Genomic DNA, 20820 nt, shown 5'->3' with positions numbered 1-20820 from the left:
ATAGGGTTTTAATTAGAGATAATCTTAGAGAATATCTTAGAGATATCCATTCAATGTATGATTATCTTTCCTTGTACAATTCAAATTCTTTGCATTGTAATCCTCTATATAAAGAGGCCCCTATTGTCAATGAGAATACACAGCAATTTTCTCTCAGTTCCCGATCCTCTAAAACACGTTATCAGCACGAGCCCTAACCACAAAAACCAAAAACCAAAAACCTGAAAATCTTCGTCGTTACCGCAAGCACCTAGCCCACGCTAGCCGCCTCCCCACCATTGAGACTCACCGCCACTGCTCTCTTGCAGCCTTGCCACACGTCTGCTGCCCCTGAAGCACCGCCGCACGTCCGCTGCCCCTACAGCACAGCTGCATGCCCATAGCATCCTTCTCCTCCTAGTTTCTCCTCTTGTTCCTGTGCATATCAGTCAGTTTGTGAGCCCCGAAACATCTAGTTAGAAACGTCTAGTTAGAAACTTCAGATCAAAATTCTTCCTTCATCTAAGTTGTTCGCCTCTGTCTCTTCTATTTGACCTCCAAATTTCAACCCTATTGGAGTCGTTTTGAGACCTGTACACCCATCGGAGTGAGAGCTGTTCAGAAGTGAATCTGCTCCAAATTTCAACAAGTTTGATTCGTCTAGGACTGAAGCTTGTCTGCAATCCTACAATGAGGATCGAATACGCTCTGCAATCCTAAGAGGTATGGTTTACTAAAAGTTCCCGCTTTTGAATTTTTTTCATTCTTTTTCGCTTCTTTTTCTCAGGGACTTGCAACCTCCCTTCTTCTACCCCCCTTTCTTCATCATATGGAAGACCAAATTAAGCCGAATTGTGGAGGTTCGTGCTCACTCCAAGCATGGAGCTTGTAGAGTCCTCCAAACTTAGAGTTTGTTGAGAAGTTATGATCGACCACAAACACATCATTGTTTCGATCTAATCCAACCCCTCTTGGAATCGAATTTCTTGGAAGCAACTACGCTCGGAAATTCCTAATTTCATGAAAGCGATTATGCTCAGAAATTCATAATTTCTTGGGAGCGACTACGCTCAGAAATTTTATATGTTTTCGTGGTAGCCTTTTACGCTCCGAAACTAACCCTAATTTATTGTTCTCTTTCAGGATGAGTAACCTAAACAAATTGGACTTTTGCTCCATTGGGAACAACTGGCTTTGGATATCACAGGTGGGTTCATGATGCCCGCCAGCATCTCAAGGCCGATGGAATCCTGGATACGATTCTTGAGCCTAGCCAGGACGTGCTAACTGTTGAGCAAGCTCAAGCTTTGGAAGCAAATAGAGCAGCCTTAGAGGAAAATAAGGCGAAAGACATCATCCTAATGACTCGTCATATGGATGATTCGCTCCAATACGAGTGTATGAATGAAGAAGACCCCAGAAGGCTGTGAGCCTCACTCGAAGAAAGATTTGGCAACTTCCGTGACTCCCTGCTTCCTGACCTAGAAGTGAGATGGCATAGCCTCCGCTTCTGTGATTTCAAGTCAATTATTGACTACAACTTGGAAGCACTTCGCATTAAATCCTTAATGGAATTCTGTGGTAAAGAGATCACAAATGCGATGTTGATTGAGAAGACTCTCTTTACCTTCCCCGACTCTGCATCGATGGTTGCTACGAACTATCGAATTGATGTTACTGCAGGACGGATCACAAGGTTTCATGAGCTCATTGGAGCTATGAATGTCACTGAAAAGCTTGACAACATCCTTATGAAGAACTATAATTCGAGATCCGTGAAAATAGAGCATATTCTGGAATCCAATTATAGTCGCACCCCTAAGAGATGGCGCCAAGAGCGAAACTCTAATCTTAGGGATACTTCTAGACGTTCTGGTCCATATAATCGCTCTACTTTGGAAGGTAATCTCCAAAATAGGCGAACACGGAACCGAGGAGGTCAACGTGGAAAGAGAGAGGGAGGCAACGCCTTTGGCCATGTTGGTAGTGCCACCAACATTAAGAGCCATCTAAATGACGCTTTCAAAGCGCCTCAATCAATGAAGTTTGAGCAAAGAGATGTATGTTTGATAGGAGCATAAAATGCGACGTTTATAATGTTTAAACCCTATATTTTGCTAAGTTATTGCCTTTAACTTGATCAATTTAACTTAGTTAGTGTTTTTCAGGTAAAATGGAGTCTCAAGGTCCGAAAATGACTAAGGAATGCACATGTGGCGCAGAAATGGAAAGAAATGAAGAAATGGAAGTTCTCCCAGTTTGACTAGGAAAAGGAATCCTAGTTGGAGTAGGAATCAGAAGTTGACTTGGATTCAAACTCTTAAGTCGCGGAAATTAGAAGTTCTACTTGGACAAGGAAACTCAATTCTACTCAGATAAGGAATCCTAATGTGACAAGGAGTCCCTGTTGGATAAGGATTACTCAAGAAGGTTCCGGAAGAGTGTAGAAGAATCGCAGAAAATAAGTTCGTATTCGACTAGGAAACCTACTTGCATATGGAGTTCTACTCATACTAGGAGACCTGTGAAAGCTAGGAGAAGTCTATGGAACGTACAAGAAGCATCTAGAAGTCTCAAGAAGGTCATATGCCGTGCACATGGAAGAGGAAGCAACAACGGATTCGAATTACAAAGCAATGTGGAATTTGGACTTCTTGTTGAGTAAGGATTGAAATTGCCGTGATAATCTTGAAGGTTCTAGGGAGTTCTTGACATTTCTACTTCAGAATAGGCGTGGAAGACATGTGAGAGGCATGTGATGCAAAGGAAAACCGAATTGGACTCAACTTGTGCCTCAAAAGTCGAAACCAATACAGATTTCAGAAATCTGCCTGTGCAGATCAGTCAACTTCAACGGAGTGTCAAAAATTTCTCAGAGCTCAGAAAATTATGATCTTTATATGGTTGGAAATCTACGGATGTCTAGTTTCCATAGATTTTTACAGATCATCAATACCTATTTTCTAGAGGAATTTATGGCCGTTTTAGTAGACTGAGGTCAATCCTGCCGGAAATCTGTTTTGTGCCAAAGGAGTCCTAAATCAACACGAACTAAGAGAAACCAAGTAGAAACGAATTGGGAGTGCCTTGGGACATTCTTCTATAAATACCTTGTGTATTAGACGTTCAGGGGTTACACATTATTCTCCACAATTTTGTTTCTCACCGGTTTGCTCTTAAGTTTCAGGTTTTCGCTTCTACAAGTTCCTAGCCGTGCCATCCTCCATCTTCGCCGTGATCTTCACTTTGTGCCGCCGCCTTGGATCTGCGTTGGACCTTGGGACGTAACTAAGGGTTGTTCATGCCACCTTTCATATGTATTCTTCTCGGTTTTGTAACTTGTTAGATAGAAATTTCTGTTTTGATTTGTAAAACCGAAACCATGAGTTAACTTTCTAATTTTTGGATGCAATTTTGATGTTCTTTTTTATGATTGATGTGTTTGTGTGTCTTGGATGCTTGCTGGTTGCCGAATTCATGGATTAATAATCTGATTTTGTTTTATAGATAACTTTTGCATGTTTTTTGTTCTTTGAGTGCAAGCTTAGGATAATTGCATGTAATTGGAGCTAGTAATTAGGTTCATGCGTTGTGACCCTAATTCAATATGGTAGTAAAGGCTTTGGACAAAGGTCGAGATCAGATTATGCATGTAATGAAAAGAGTTGCGTTGAGTACTTGAATTTGCATGTTTATTGACTAAACTTTCACTTGCTCTTAATGATTCGAATGCATGAGATTATGAGTCGCTTCAATTCAATTGTGTGATGCCTGCATTTGAAATATGTTGGATTAAGTGAGTTGTTTGATCAACTGTGTAAAGGGAAGTCATATAAGGGACATTGGGCACTTGTAACTTTGTTTCTTGGTTGATATCGTTCCATGGTAATTAACAAGATTAAGGGATGCATGAATGGATTGATCTTGAATTGTTCTTGATAAATTGTTTTCCAAAAGTTCTTCTTTTCCCACCTTTGTATAGAAACGATTTTTATTCTTTTATTTGTTTTCTGAAAATTTATACTTTGATCTTTAAAACCCCCCTATGTTTTATGTTTTGTGTTCTTGTATATTTGTAAATAAATAAAATCGATTTAGGTTTTTAGTATGCATGTAAATTGTGAATAACTTGTTAATAATCTGAAAATATAATTTAATTCCGTGAATAGTGTTTTTGTGAATAGTAATATGTGTTTGTGTTATACATGGATTTGTGTAGTTAGAGTTTAGTTAGGATTTGTTGTTTGTATTTGTGTTGTATATGGATTTCTAATTTAATTCTAACTTAACTTGTATATGTTCTTATAATTTTCGTGTGAATTTGTATATTCTTTCTTTTAATTTGTTTCTCACATGTAAGCACCCTCAATCCCCGGCTTGAACGATCCCTGCTTATCTTATACTAACGCTCGACATTTTCAGGGTTTAAATTGGCGATTGCTTTTGCACGTATCAATGTTCTCGATGTGGAGCGTCTGATCATTAGGCACACATTTGTAGAGCTTGTGAAGAAATAGTCACCGCCTACAAAGCATATTGTGAAGCAAGAAAAGCTCACTATGTGGAACAAGAAGATCAAGAAGATGATCTAGAGTGAAGGGTTAAAGACTACAAATCTGGCTGGGATCAATAGATCGCCAATTCTGTTTAAGTCTTTATTTTTCCAAGAGATGTAAGAGGCAATTGCCATATACTTTGTAGTAGATGCCAATGGTTTAGTCTTTCTTCAAAGTAGGCTCACCCAAAGTAAGTGTGATGTCTAGGAAGGTTCTAAGATTAGTGGTACTTAAGTGAGCATTGCTCCACCGACATCTCTCTACTCACCTGGTTACATTTATTTTGGAATTACCAATAGAAGATAGACGACTACCATTGTTTTGCATTAGCTAGCATTTTGGATTAGATTTCCTTTAGTCAAAGAGACAATGATGTAACTCTGTTGGCTTATGAATAAAATTTCGAGTTCTTTTCATTATAACTCAATTTTGATTCTGTGCATATTACTTAGTGACTACGATGGCTAGGCCATCAATATTAATTCAAGGACATGGAATAGCCCAAGTTCCCTTTGCCAAAAGGCACCTTGATTACTGTAGCAAAACTCTCTACGCTCCTAGGGCAAATCGCACCTATGAATAGCCAACAGATTTCATGCGAAAACGCATGTAGAGAACGGAAATGAGTTCCTTTGCAATGCCTCTAACGATTGCGAACAAAGGCGCATCTTAGAGAAGTTTATGTGTCTCTGTAGTGGACTTTATTCAAGTTATTAAATCCAATAAAGTTATGAGAGAAGATCTCTTAGATTTAGACACATATTGGCTTTGTTACAACAGGATAAGTCATCCTAGTCATGATATGATGATCCGTCTACTAAAGACTTCACATGGACATCCTTTCTCTCTCGAGCGAAACAAAGCATGAATCAAAAGTTGATTCCTAGACTAATTATGACCGCCGCCGTCAACCACCAGTCTAGGGATGGTACAGTCCTTATCCATGACGCCATGGATAGCGTACATCATGGTGATGACGCACCAGGTGATGTTGCAATCACCAACTTTGCTTCAAATAGCATTTCAGATGCTTAGGCCCAACCAAAATCCTCATTGGTTGATCCTAAGGCCTTTCGTTAGTTTTACAAAGCCCGTTCCTAAGGGAAGTTAGGACTGAGACCGTCCTATGCAAAGGATATGAAAATACTCATTTTGTTCTTACATAAAATTCGTGGGGATTCTGTGGACTGATTCAACCAACTTGCGGACGTTTAAATATCTCATGATGCTGGTAGACACGCAAACACGCTGGTCACGTGTTGTGCCATTGTCCACTTGTAAATGCTGCTTATACTACACTCCTAGCACATACCATATAACAATGGGCTCACTCCCCGGATCATCCTATTCAGTCAATTGGAATTGACAATGCTAGGGAGTTTACATCAAAGACTTTCGATGGATATTACAATGGGACTGATGTTGGACATCATATCCTCATATATACACCCAAAAGGTCTCGCGGAAATGACTACGATGGTAGTCCAGACATTGGTAATGTGCACCAATCTCCTTATATCCGCTTAGGGTGATGCAATATCGTATGCAACTATGCTAATTAATCTACGACCTACCGCCACTCAATCTACCTCTGCGTTACAGCTAGTGACTGGGTACGAGTATTGTACTTATGCACATTTGAGTGAGCCATTTATGTGTCAATTGCGCCGCCACAACGCACTATGACAGTTCCTTACAGACGAATGGGCAACTACGTTGGATTTGAGATTTCAACAATCGTCCGCTACTTAATGCCTTTGCTAAGCGATCTCCTTACCGCTAGATTTGCTAGTTGTCACTTTGATGAGACAATCTTCTCGTCATTAGGGGGAGATAAGAACACAGATGTTCAGCAGGAATGACAGAAATTGTCGTGGTCTGTCCCCACTATGTCTCATCTCGATCCCTGTTAAAGTGACGAGATCACACAAATATGTTGCAAATAAGCCTACAATGAAGGACGTCCCTACAAGAGGACATAGCGCCACCCTACACGGAGGTAGGCATGGCGCCAAGGCCAAAGAGAGTGGCACTCTGGCGTTACAGGCCATGGCCCCAGCTAGGATGCGTGAGAGGCCCGTGGGTTCAAAGGATACTTTGGCACATTCCAATCATTTGATCATCGACACTCAAAATCCGTCTCATGAGAATCTTCTGGATTAAGGTTACCATTGGGGGACGCCTCAAAGTCAGAACCTAGTCCTGAGAATATAGAGCTCTTTGAAAATTACACTAGTGTACATGAGACGTCGGATAGAAACTCCATCATAATTGATGATGTAGTTGCGCATTTCGTTGCACATGATTTTGTTGAGTCTGATGACATCGAACCACACTCCATTGATGAATGAATGCCAACGTAGAGAAATTTGGCCTAAACAGAAAGATGCGATCCAGGTTAAGATGGATTCTCTAACGAAGAGGAAGGTTTTTTAGCCAGTGAAGCCAACACCTCCTAACATAAAACTTATTGACTAATGGGTCTTCGTTAGAAAGTGTGGTGAGAAAAACATATGGCAATCTCTCCTTATGGCACAAGGCTTCTCACAAAACGCCCTGAAATCGACTACGATGAGATATATTCTCTCGTAATGGATGTCATTGCACTCCACTACCTTGTCAGTTTGGTAGTTTCCGAATAACTAAACATGCAGCTTACAAAAGTGGTCACTACATATCTGTATGGGGATCTACATATGAAATATACATGAAGGTTCATGGTGAACTTCATTTACCCAAGTCAAGTGGCTCTAGACCACGGAGCGCATTTATAAAGAGATTGAAATGCTCGCTAAAATGACTACTTGATTGGAATGGGATATGCCCACGCGTTTCCATAACAAGTTTCATATTTTATCGCGGTTCATGTTGGACATGATCTTCATTGAAAACCCTTAAAGAGTTAAGGGAAACCGTTGAACACTTGAAATCCGAGTATGAGATGGAGGATTTTGGGAGAACACGATTATGTCTTGGTTTGGAACTTGAGCATCGTGTTGATAGATGCTTAGGCATTTTGACAAGGTCAAAACTGCAAGCACCCCCATGATCGTCTGTAATCTTGATCCTGAAAAGGATCCTCTTCGTCTGAAGGATGATGACGAAGATGTTCTAGAGGCAGAAATGCCTTACTTGAGTATAATAGGCGCATTATTGTACTTAGCTCAATGCACAAGACTGAACATCTCATTTACAGTGAACTTGTTAGCTAAGGTATAGCTCTGCGCCAACGCGACACCATTGGATCGGTGTAAAAGATATCCTTCGGTACTTGAGATGTACGATTAATATGGGCTTGTTTAATCCCTACAAAGAGATGATGGATTCGGACCCATCACACACCAGGACCGCCAACACTGGCTTGCGTCCACTATCCCCATCCCAAAACGACATGTGTTTTGGAAGGTTTGGTTGATATTGGGTATCTCTCTGACCCATACAAACGTCATTCCCAAACTGGTTAAGTGTTTACCATGTGTAAAGACTGTGATATCATGGAGGTCTACAGAATAGACCCTAGTCGCTATATCTTTGAACAATGCAGAGATTCTTGCTCTTCACGAAGTGATTTGTGAATGTATATGGATTGGATCCATAATTACGCATGTTCGAACAATTGTGGTTTGAAGTCTACCACAGATGAGCCTACGAGCATTTAGGATAATGCTGCTTGTTTTGAACAAATAAAGCAAGGCTACATCAAAAGCAACAACAACAAGCATAATCAGCAACAACAGACTCTCCTCAAGATCAATTTGAACTAGATTCAATCTGAGAACAGTGTGGCAGGCTTGCTTACTAAGTCAGTGCCTAAATTTCACTTCCGAGAAATGTGTTGGTAGCATCGTTTACGGAAGTTATCCGATCTCCATGACCGTAGTCATCAGGGGGAGATGTCTACACGTATGGTCTCGAAACGTGAAGGGTGTGTTGTGCTCTTTTTCCCCTTCGACCGAGGTTATTTTTGTCCCACAGGGTTTTTGTTACTCGGTAAAGTTTTTAATGAGTCAACGAGAGGAGCACCACGTTTGGGCGACACAAGGGGGAGTGTTTAAGTAAATCCAAATTGTGTCTGGCCCAAACTCTAGGTTACTTGACCTAGTGGTAATAGGATTTTAATTAGAGATAATCTCGGAGAATATCTTAGAGATATCCATCCAATGTATGATTATCTTTCCTTGTACAATTCAAATTCTATGCATTGTAATCCTCTATATAAAGAGGCCCCTATTGTCAATGAGAATACACAGCAATTTTCTCTCAATTCCCGTTCCTCTAAAACAACCCTAATATAATACTTTAATTTCTCAAGGGAGAGCTTCATTACACCAATGAGAACATATGTGTTTTTACTTTTGAGTCAAAATATAACGGTTTACCTATATGATAACATATTGTGGTAATATTTATAAATTGGTTTAAAAAGCAGTAATAACTAGTTGTACGTGAAATTGTTACTACATCTAAAACAAAGATTATTTATTTTTACATTAATTATTCTGATTGTCGTAAAATGATGTAAAAAGTATTATATTTGGTTAAGGAACCTACTAATGATAATAATTAATTAGTAACGCACCAATGAAAATCATTGGGAAGTTTTCTAACTTTGATCAGATATATATATATATATATATAAAGAATGCGACGCAACCTGTTCCGAATTCTAGTAAACCCTAACCACCATGGCTGGGGATCTCAGCAATGCCGGTCGACGCCACCACCAAGCGGAATCTTCTTCGCCTCTCGCTGACTCCTCGTTGTGACCCAACGTCGATCTCATTCGACATGCTCCCAACAAGACCTCTCCACAATTTATGGGGAGAAGGATGGTTTTGCAACCGCCGGACTCTCATGCTGGACAAAATTAACCAAGAGGGTTTTCAGTCGGGATTCTGGTCAAATCCAACCAAATAGAGCACGGCTCAAGGCCATTGATAGGCTGCCAAGGTTGGTGAGGATTGGGTTACCCTGGACAGGAGCGATGCTGTTGCAAAAAGTTCAATCATGCAAAGGCGAAGGCTCAGATCCAAATGGTCGATAGTGTCAGCTTCACGACAATGATGGCAGTGGCGCAATGCTACGTACAACAAGAAGTGGTGGTTGGGGTGACTAAAGTGCTCCAAACCTGAGGAGGAGACTCTTCGCCTGAAGCTTCGAAGACATGGTGGCTGGCATCCCTTACGTGAAGCGGCGGTTTCGACCATGAAAGTGACCGGAGCAGCAGAGGGATGACCGATTGTGGGTTGGGTGGCCAAATCACTTTTGGGGCCCAACTTATCTTATTGGCCCAAATCAATTTGGGTCCTAAGGTCAACTGGGCTTTGTTTGCCCAAAACAGATGCTTTTTGGACTTGAGACTTTTATGGACCAAACTGATGAACTTGGTTTCTATTAGGTTTCGTATTTGGGATCCATGAGGAATGACTCAGCCAACCAGCATTATGATGTTTAACCAAAATACGGTTTTTTGTCTGCAGATTATGATGTTTCTTTTACATCTTAATAATGGAAACTTGTGGCGCACCACAACTGAACGCATTGGCAAAAGAAGTTTTTACACAAAATTATCTCTTTGTAGGGTAATGTTATAGTTTGCTAGGCTCCTTAATTAAGTGAGTTTCAATGTCTTAAGTGAATAATGTATGATTCTCTTTTTCTGAGAAATTTTTAAGTGTCGTTCTGGCATGCAATTATCAATGACATCTTCATTTACTCAAAAAAAAAATGATATAATTAATTAGTAATAAAGACTAAAAAAAAACTAATAGTAATTCGGTTGGCCTAGGTTAGATATTTTTTTATTAAAAAGTTAAAAACATAATTGTCAATTAATAATCTAACATTAATTGGCTAATAATATAATCGATTAGTAATAAAAACTATTTACCTAATAGTATGAAGAGGTTAATTAAGAGGTAAATCGGTTACCAAATTTTAAATATTTTAAATTATTGGATATATTATTAATTCAATGGTCCAAAATATTTAATAAAATGACTATATGCCAAATACCAGATCCTATCCAGAGCGGAGCTCCGCTTTGAAATTAACGTCTGAAGTTCAAGTTTTGGGTCACTTTTCGGTCGCATATCCACATTTCGACCGTTCAGTTTGTAGGTACTAGTGTATAGATCATCTCTGCAAATATTCAGCCAAATTGATGATTGTTAAGGTATCTAACTCACTTAAACCAATGGATGGACTGAATCTGTCAACCTGAACCGTACTAGCTTTAAGGCAGTTATCAATGCCTTAATGATCATCATTTTGGCTGAAAATTTTTGGAGATGATCTATACACTAGTACCTAAAAACTGAACAGTCGATCGAGATGTGGATATGCGACCGAAAAATGACCAAAAACTCGAACTTCACACGTTAATTTTCAAAGCGGAGCTCCGCTCTGGATAAAATCTATGCCAAATACTATTCAAATACTTAAGAAAATCTCTGAGTTCCAGATCATCGCAAGCTAGGTGTTCTAACCATGCGACTGCTAACCGGGAGGCTTAGTTTGTGCATGTGATGAACTTCGGCCGGATTTTCTAACAGGGATGATTGGGTAGATCCTCTGGCGGCACCTTTGGTGTGGAAATTTCTGCAGCACAGAGTTATTGCACAAGTCTCAGTACGTTGCTTCTATTTGAGAATAGCTTAGCATGCAGGTTATCCATTTGTACCTTCAACTAGGTGGCCATAACCCCATATGCCGTGATCATCATCAACATCAAAAGAACTGATTCTGACTCGAGAATCAAAATATAACTTATATAGTGATCCGATATTAGAAAGGAACATTGGTCTCTCATCAATTATTGATGAAAATTGCATCTAATATAAAAGACTAAAACCAATGCAAAATTAAAACATGAGCAAATAAGAGTACGTAACTGGGTTTTTTTTATCTTATATATAGTAGTGTCAAAATATGATTGGTGCCTGAGGACTACTCATATATCCAGTCGAACCAGTCGTATGGTACTGATCGAATATCGGCTAACAAGACCAATTTGAAACTAGGTTAGTCACTTTCTTTTCTTTCTTACAGTTTAATTTGTTTTTGGTTCTTTTGGCTAGAAAGAAACGTCTGGAATATTTCAAATATTTGTATTAGTACGCGACTCAAGAATGTAATCATATTATCCAGGAAAAATATATACATATGTAATACATATATCCAGGGTATTTACTATATAAACACACGTAGAGAGAGAAGGATATTATATATATATATATATATATTATTCAGAGCGGAGCTCCGTTTTGAAATTAATGTGTGAAGTTCGAGTTTTTGGTTACTTTTCTGTCGCATACCCACATCTCGACCGTTCATTTTTTAGGTACTAGTATATAGATCATCTCTGCAAATTTTCAGCCAAATTGATGATAGTTAAGGCATTGTTAACTGCCTTAAAGGTAGCACGGTTCAGGTTGACAGATTCAGTCCGTCCATTGGTTTAAGCGAGTTAGATACCTTAACGATCATCAATTTGGCTAAAAATTTGCAGAGATGATCTATACACTAGCATCTAAAAACTGAACGGTCAAGATGTGGATGTGCAACCGAAAAGTGACCAAAAACTCGAACTTCACACATTAATTTCAAAACGGAGCTGCGCTCTGGATATGATATATTTATATATATATATATATATATATATATATCCAGTATTTTAAGTGCACATGTTGTACTTGCATGGAGAACAATGAATGTGATGTGAATATGAATGTGATTCTTTCATCTACTTTCATTTTCGTCGCTTCATGTAAATCATCCACCCCATCATGGTTTCAATTTCATTTTCATTTTCAGTTTCAAAAGTTAGTTGTCAATATATTTCACCCTAAATTGATATATAAGAAATTATTAGTTTGCATGTTGTCACAGTTTTGCAAATTAGGAGCATCATTAGGAACAGAGTTACATATTTTTTATTAATTTCAGGAAATGTTATACTTGTATTATTTTATTTATATTATTATTTTTTTTATTTTTTTTTTAAATTAGCATTAGAACCTTTCTAAAATCAGCTAGAGTGCTCGACCCTCTAAAACAAAAAGGTGGAGTAGCTTAAAATCAGATCCTAGCCTCTTAAACTGTTGACACCACTTAGAGCAAGTTCAGCGGAGCGACTGGTGCCCGGGCACCACGTCAAACGGTGACTGAAGTCACCAAATTTCCACTGTTGTTCCTTCCACCGGGGCTAGGGCAAGAGAGCAGTGGGTGACCCAAGTCCAGAGCTCGGGCAGCATGGTGACTGAGTTGATGACCCAGGCCTCCACCGTGGTGACTGAGGATAGACGCACCTGGCAATGGAGGTGAGCTGCAGTTTCTTGTCGTGTAGCGGAAAGGAGGCGAGCAGCTCGTGGAAGCCCAGAAGCTGTCGGCTGGAGATGTGACGTGGCAATTAGCCATTGGGTGCTTGCAATTTAAATGCAACGGTCCACAGATCTAGACCGTTGGTTCTAATTATATGAGGGATCCTATGGTATATAATTAAGGAGATATTTATTTGCTGCGGTGATTTTAAAAAAAAAATTTATTAACGGTTACATTTACAACGGTAACAAAAAAAATATAACCAAAATTTCCTATAAATACCTCACCTCCTATTTTACTTCTCACACCAAAAAAAATCATCTTTCTTCCTCAAAAAAAAAGAGTGTCGGTGGACATATAATTTGTCTACCAATAAAATTTTCTTTAGTTGCATTTTCAAATTGTTTATCAATACTATTTATTTACATTATACATTTCTCATTTTCCAAAAAAAATAATAAAATATTTGATGAAGAGTAACTGATTGGTTACCCTGACCCAACGGGTGGAAGCCAAGATCCAGTGGCAGTGAATAGTTTCCTGCCCTGGTGACCTAGTGACCGTGACCTGGTGACCCAACGGGTGAACTTGCTCTTAGCTCGTTTTGGACTCGGGGGTCACAAAGGTTTCATCACAAAACAGTAGGGCTGGATTCGGTAAGAAACCAACCAACAATTCCGTCAACCGGCTACCGACCGATTTTGGTCGGTTTACTAAATCTGTAACTGAAGTCGAACCGCCGCCGTCGGTTACTGACATATCGGAATACCGAAAATTCGGCTTGAATTTCGGTTACAACCGGAGATTATGGACCTGGAAATCGATGATGATGCTGATGGAGATGAGGAAGATCTGATTATGCTAATTTGATGATTTGATGACGGAAGATCTGGAAACCAAACTGGATCACTAATAGCTATTCGTGGATTGATATTCATTTCCTGCTTCATGTCCATTCATGCATTCATGGTGTCCCAATCAATGAATCATACCCTTCACTCCTCCGCTCTACTATGCCTTCATGGTCCCATCACAAAGTTACAATCTTTGTAAAAGAATTCTGAGAAAACAAAACCCAATCATTAAATTACTTTAATTGTTGAACCACCCAATCGTTCTTATCAACAATTTGAAAGAAAACCCAAATAAATCTAGAGCTAAAAACTGAGACAAACCTTTACAAAGTTGAGCTAAAATGGGGGCTCTTCATTCTGTTATTCTACCCGAAATCCCAAAGAACTAGAGCCAAATTGGGGTTTTACAGAATCTTCTAAACATTAAGACTAAGGCTGAGAAACTATTAGAAGATGTATATGAGAAATGGGAACCCCTTTTCGGGTGTGGATTTCATGAATATATAGGGGCATGGATCTGGGATTGGTGATTTTGAGGAAGGAGGCGCGAGAGAGGAGACTGGAAATGAAGATGAGGTTCAATTGGGAAATGCTGAATCCCTATCTCACTTATTGGTTTTGTCCTAATCTGATAGTAAGAAGTAAGATGGAATAAATATAAAATTTGTATATAATATAGTAAGAGCTATTCGTGCTCAGGTGGTTGGGAGCCGAGATTGTGTGTGAGAGGTTTAAGGTTATCCGGATGTACGGTCGGTACGGTATATCGACGGTATGCGAATATTCATACCGTAGCCGAGCCGAGTATACATATTCGGTACGGCTCAGCCGAGCCGAAGTGGAGGTAAACCGGTTTTTCGGCCCATTCCGGTTCGGGCCGGTTCGAAAGTTGGTTGGTCCGGTTGCTTCGGCCCAAATTGCCAGCCCTACAAAACAGTCAGGCTCTTTATTACTGAGATGTAGTGATCCGGGCAAGTTAGGCTAAAGTAAATCCAAATGGGCCAACAACTCAAACCGCTGTCAACCTATATGGTCCAACCAAGAAAAATCTAGATCAGATATCTTTGGTGAGATTGCCATCAACACAATCGAAGAGTGTCCTTCCATAATGTTATCACCCACACTGACCCAAATGAGAAGTATGGTAGATGACCACATCCTTGGTTGCCTTTGCTGAACGTACACATGGAATCAACTTCTAACAACTCTGGAGAAAATTTAACTAGGGCATATTAAACAACAATTCTGTCTACAGGAGCTTTATCTTGTTCTTCCGATTGCACATTAGTAATTAGTTGAAGAGAGTTTCTATTGGGACCTCCAAATCTGCTCACTTGACCTCACTTTATTATGAATTATTAAATGACATATATAACCTACTATAAAATGACTATTAAGGACAATAATTATACAACAAAAAAATGGTTATATTTATTTTCTCTAGACTTTCCAATTCAATAATATTAGATTGCATTCTTTATTATTTTCCCTATTTATTTTCATTTTCCAATTTCACTACATACTCATTAAAGCATTCATATGTATGTATATATATATATATATATATATATATATTAAGAAATAAAACTATGATTAAGATAAAAATGTATGATATGTATATTGAATGCATATTGGTTAGGGAGAACAAAATAAATTGTATTATGCCCTAAATCTAAATCTATCCATTATATTTGTAAAAAGAAGAAGAAAAAAAAAAGAGCTAGCAAATAAAAATAAATAAAAAATATTTAAATAATTAATCATGAGGTACAGAAAATAGAGAAACATTAAGAAAAAATGATTAATCTTTATTTTTTTTGAACAGCCAAAAAAGAAAAAGTAAATAAAAAAAATCACATAATAGTTCATGTTATTTTATTTTTATTAATTTTTAAAACTCAATACCTTGTGTTTGATTATTTTATTTTTATTGGATAAGAGATTTATGTTGTCTGATTAAGAAATGGAAATGTAATTAAGATTTATAGAGTAATTAAATCATTGAAATGACTAAGTTTTTTATTATAAAGATCTTAGTTTGTTTGTAAATTAATTATATGAGTGAGGTTATTTGAGGAACTTTAGTGAGGTTTAATGAGTAAATTTAGTATTTGAAAATTTGATAGGAGGTGTAGAAAGTATAGAGGTCAAGTGAGCAAATTTGGAGGTTCCAATAGAAAAACTCTTAGTTGAAGTGATCTATGAATAGACGCTTGTTAGAAAAATACGCTTGTTAGAAAAATATGACAAATGATTAATGCTTAGTTTAGATGACATAGAATGTGGAAGAATATCTAATCTAGTGACCTAATGAAGTTGTGTACCTCTTCATTGAGGATAGTGATAGCACCAATTTGGCCTGCATAATAAGAGGTTTTGGTCCCTAACCTGTTTTCACTACAGCGGAAAGCATAAAGTTGTACCCATATCAGAAGTCTAAAGTTAGTGAAGAACAGAAATTTTACCTGTTCAAATTTGAAGGATGCTTGAGATTTCACAACAATGGTTTCGGTTAAATTCTTCTCTGATTTACAGTGCTTTTGGTGGAAAAATGTGCTTTCAACTTTGATATCACATGTCCATCTGTAGAATCAGCCAGGCTACGAGGTCGGAATTCTCTTCCTCATATTTGGAAATTGAGATCTAGCAGCCGAACTGGAAGAGGGATCCTTAGTTGGATGTCTAGAGCTCGTAGCGCGGAGCCACATATGGGTTCAATTTTTGTGCTTGCGGGCATTGGTTCAGCTATTCTAAAGATTTTTTGAAATCGAATTCTAAAATGTGTGACCATGTATCAATGGAAATAACAAACAAAGGAAATCTAATCCAAATATTAAAAATGGAAACAATGATAGTCACTCAACTTCTTTCGATAACTCCAAAATAAATACGACCAGGTAAGAAAGAAGAAATGTTGGTGGAGCAATGCTCACTTAAGTACACTTACCTTAACTCGTTCATAACCACTTTGGATGAACCTATTTGAAGAAAAGTTAAGACCAAAGGCCACTAATAAAACTATGGCAAATGTCATTATAATAATTGTTATGCCCCTTACCTAAACTTACTTACTGGTCATTAGGATGGTACTTACTTTTTTACCTTCATTTCGACTATTTAGCATACCAAGAGTTGACTTTTTCTTCAGCTCAGTATTCAAGGAAACTTACTTCTGAAATGTTGTAGAAGACGTTAAACCGAGTTCTTAGACACGTGGCATGGTAAAATCGGAGTTCTTACACAAAAGTTATGATCTAAAAACCTCGATTTACTTTTTCAAAAAATTAATATAAATAGCAAGTGAGAAAGGGGAAACTTTCTATTTTTGGATAAAACCCTAGTAGAACTCTCTCTCTCATTAACCTGGATTTTCAACCCAACCCGAATGCAAACCTGGAATGATCTCCGCCGTCCGGCCACCTGACGGCGCGCCACCTGTTAGGTTTAGAGCCTTTTCCTCCTCTTGAGGCCTATGGCGGCGATTTGGCTCAATTTGCACCAGAGAAGAAGTTTCAAAGCAGTTTCAACTCGACAACTCGAATAGGCCAACCTAGCCAGAACTTCCAATTCCAGCTACCTCCGGCTACGCCACCACCTGGGTTTTGAAGCCTATGCTCAGCTGATCATCCCAATACAAGCCTTATAATTGGATTTGATCGGAGAAGCAAGAATCAAAGCATTTAAGAAATCAGACCCCGTTTGCTTTTGAGGTAAATTTTGGCCAAATAGTTTCAATTCTGCCTTTGTTGCAGTTTTAAGAATGGTTGGGGTCCTTGTAATGAACAAATTGGCATAGGTATTGTGACCCAATTCAGGGTCAGAGGTGGCGGTGCGTAAAGTGCACGCGCAGCCGCTTGTTAAGCTTGGGTAAGTATGTGTCTTGTTAAGATTGCAATGGATGGTAAAGAAAGATGGATAAAAATAAGAAAATAAAATGACAATTTGTTAAAATTTACATTGCACAAGCTCTCAAGAATCTGTATTAGCATCTAGGACGTTTTGGGTTTTGTTTGTTAGGAATTGATGAGAATTGAATCAAGAAAGGTAAGTTCTAGTTAGACTTGGTTGAACTTTCTAATTGAACATGATTTATGTTGGAGTTTATTCATTTCAAGAATATAATATTTTCTCTTGAGAATGTTTGGTTTTTTTATGAATAAATAATTCGTAATGGGTGCTATTTAAGTATGGTGTTTTGGCATGATTGCTGTGCCTTTACTGATGCACTATACATTCAGACTCTTTCCTCTATATATATATATTTTTTTGGTTACAAGACTCTTTCTTATATTTATTGTTTTTCAATAGTTATTCAAAATTGCACCAGACACTAGGCGCTATTATTGAGCAAGGTGAGACAGGAGGCACTCTAGCCATTGACCCCGGTCTGTACCTTCAGATCGCCACATTTTTTCTTAAAATTGATAGTATGATAAAATGATAACAGACGGTGCGGAAGATATGACCCTGCCAACAATTTTGAGTTCTAAAAAGCAGTCCAAGCAAGTTTTAGGTATTGGGAAATGCCAAGACAGCAAACTAATTTCTAGATTGGGATGTGTTAGATGCTGTATTAGAAACTGAGGAGTCAGCACCAAAACAGAAAAGTCGTCTCAGTTGGAAACTTCGAGCTCATAACTAGTTTAACCATGAGCTAGGCACATAAATTGAACTTCGGATATGTGAAGTCTGATTCAGTTCATAGTAAATCAACCTGAGCTACTTTCAAACTGTTTATAAAGACAAAAGGATGTAGAAAACATCAACCAAAGTATCAACCTGTACAGTATCAAATCGCACAGTATTAATATTAATGAAATTACTTGGCATGTGTAGAGGTTCATACAATGGTTAACATTGAGCAATAGTAAACATTTTTCAAATACTCAAATGCATATTAAAGTTTTTAAGTTGTCACAAGCTAGCTAGCGTTTGCTCTTTGTGTGAAAAATGAAACTGAAGATCATCAAAAGGGTCCAGCTTTCTTAAAGGATAGAAACTTTATTTACAATTATCTGTTTATGATTTGAACACTGCAGAAGTACAAACCTACATTTTCCAAAAGACTGAATACTTTCAAATGGATTACAGTTTCTGCCTTAAACCAATACGAGAATGAGCTGTGTGCATATAAGAATCACAAGGAGGGAAGTAACCAGAGATTGAAAAGAGATGAAGCCAACGAGAGAAACCATGTCATGAAAGCCATTGCAGCAGATATCTTGTACCTGCTACAAAACTTTGGAGGGCAATATGGACCACCTGCGTGGAGCAGGACGTCCACAACACTAGCTGTTGAGCATGCTGCACCCAGAGTAAGAATTGATAGGATCTGTGAAGAAATATGTTGAATCAATGACACAAGTAGTTATCATGAATTGGTTTACATGGATGTATGTACCTATATCAGAATGGTGTTTATTCTTACCCAATCTCCTACAACAATGATCAGTAGTATTCCAGGCTGACGAAGGGGGCATTTAACAAGAACAGAGTAACCATCAACCATTGCCAATGTGAAACTCCATGGTATAACCAGACCCATGACTGTGACCAGGTAGCTGTCATGTGAAAATAGTATGGGGAATATTCAACACAGCACGAGGGCAACAAAACAACAGATCATATCCCACATTCTTATTAGTTTGCATTAAAGGAACCTAGTCACTACTGAAGGTTGTATATTGCTTTACATTGTCTAAATAAAAACTGAAATTGAGTTGAACAATGTTTGACAGTTATTGACCAATTTTGGTTGTCCTGCATTGTTTCTGATTGTAGAAATTCTCCAACCAGACTTGATAGTTCAATCTATTTCTCGATTTTTAATTTTCCAGCATTAGCCAGTTAATACACTAAATTGATGTTCACTAAATTATTACTTGTCTATATACGAAAACAACTATTGGACTACGGGAATATTCATGTTGGACATGAAATCCTAACACAAGCAAGATTGATCAAACAAGAACTAGGAAAAGAAGCAGTTCCAAACTACAGCTCCCCATTGCAGTCAGTTTGAACCTAAATATTGTAGCTTTAATACGAATACACTATAGCTGAACAAGAATCAATCTATTTGCCGCGGTTAAATCCATAGAATTAAGTTTCATTATTGTCCCACAACTGTAAGCAACTTTGATTCTGCATTCATGAGAAAACTTTAACCAACCCAAATGAAAGAATACAACCAGTTTGCTTTAACTATTAAATCCAGTCAGGGTTTACTGACTAAAGGAGCAAAGGGAATTCAATCTATACCTATCTAATTTCCAGTTTGAATTATAAAACCAAGTTAGACCGCAGAATAAATAACTTCAATGTCACATTAATAGAACAAAATCAATCATTCAAAGCTCCAGAGATCTACAGCTTTTGGCTCCACCATTTCCAACCAAACCCCAAATCTAAAACTCCAACAAGTAGAAACCCAATACAGAATGAGGCAAGTCAGTATGAGATAATTTAAAAAAAAAATACCAGAAAGCAGTGTAGCTGTAGAACTCAACCCCCAAAGACATGAAGAGAAGTGAAGCAGAGGAAAAAATAGCCTGACCCAATCTCAAAGAGAAGCTGGCACTGGTTCCCACTGAGCCAGGTACCTCATGATCCATGGCTCTGTTGCATCTCTTCTACAACTTCCACTCTTTCTGAGTTTGCCTTTTCCCTTTTGAAGGTTCATCTTAACCCTTCAGTTCTCAACAATCTCATCCCCAAACTTGTCATCAACAATAGTTTTTTTGAACTATACACAACTCTATCACCAATTACAGATGGAACCCACAATTCTTAAGATCTGTGTAACTGTGTTTCTATCTGAATCCTCGAGAAAAGGAAAGAGAAGATTGTTTAGGGGGGGTCTTGGGAAACTTGGGGGTTGGCCTTCATGCAATTTGGAGTCGTGAAAAGCGCTTGCTTGGTATTAAAGGCTGATTTGGAAAATGATGATGTTGCTTTAATTATGATGGGATTTGACACTTGGCCTATGCTTTGTTTTTGCTGGCAAGGTGTCAATGGATGAAACTGATTGGAGACACAGTTGGGGCTACACAGATTAAGCACTCTGCTTCTAACCTCCTTTTATACCCTGTAGGTTTTGTCCATTACTG

General features: G+C 38.3%; 1 protein-coding gene across 1 annotated transcript; it reads right to left on the bottom strand.

Moving 5' to 3' along the window:
• Positions 1–18668: 18668 nt before the first annotated feature.
• Positions 18669–20820, bottom strand: LOC112169241 (CASP-like protein 5C1). The gene is made up of 3 exons (XM_024306250.2): positions 20192–20820; positions 19140–19272; positions 18669–19043 (listed from the first exon to the last, which is right to left on the bottom strand). Exons 1-3 carry the CDS (start codon positions 20323–20325, stop codon positions 18849–18851), a joined length of 462 nt encoding a protein of 153 aa, XP_024162018.1. The 5' UTR covers positions 20326–20820; the 3' UTR covers positions 18669–18848.

This window comes from Rosa chinensis, chromosome 6, assembly GCF_002994745.2.
Source record: "Rosa chinensis cultivar Old Blush chromosome 6, RchiOBHm-V2, whole genome shotgun sequence".
Taxonomy (NCBI): domain Eukaryota; kingdom Viridiplantae; phylum Streptophyta; class Magnoliopsida; order Rosales; family Rosaceae; genus Rosa; species Rosa chinensis.
This window is presented reverse-complemented; position numbering and strand designations above follow the sequence as displayed.

What these genes read in the sequence shown, in the direction of transcription:
- LOC112169241 (XM_024306250.2), bottom strand. Translation starts at nt 20,325, where the DNA reads ATGGATCATGAGGTACCTGGCTCAGTGGGAACCAGTGCCAGCTTCTCT. An exon ending in TACAGCTACACTGCTTTCTG is followed by an intron (nt 19,273 to 20,191) that starts GTATTTTTTTTT and finishes TTCACATGACAG; the next exon opens with CTACCTGGTCACAGTCATGG. An exon ending in TCATTGTTGTAGGAGATTGG is followed by an intron (nt 19,044 to 19,139) that starts GTAAGAATAAAC and finishes ATTTCTTCACAG; the next exon opens with ATCCTATCAATTCTTACTCT.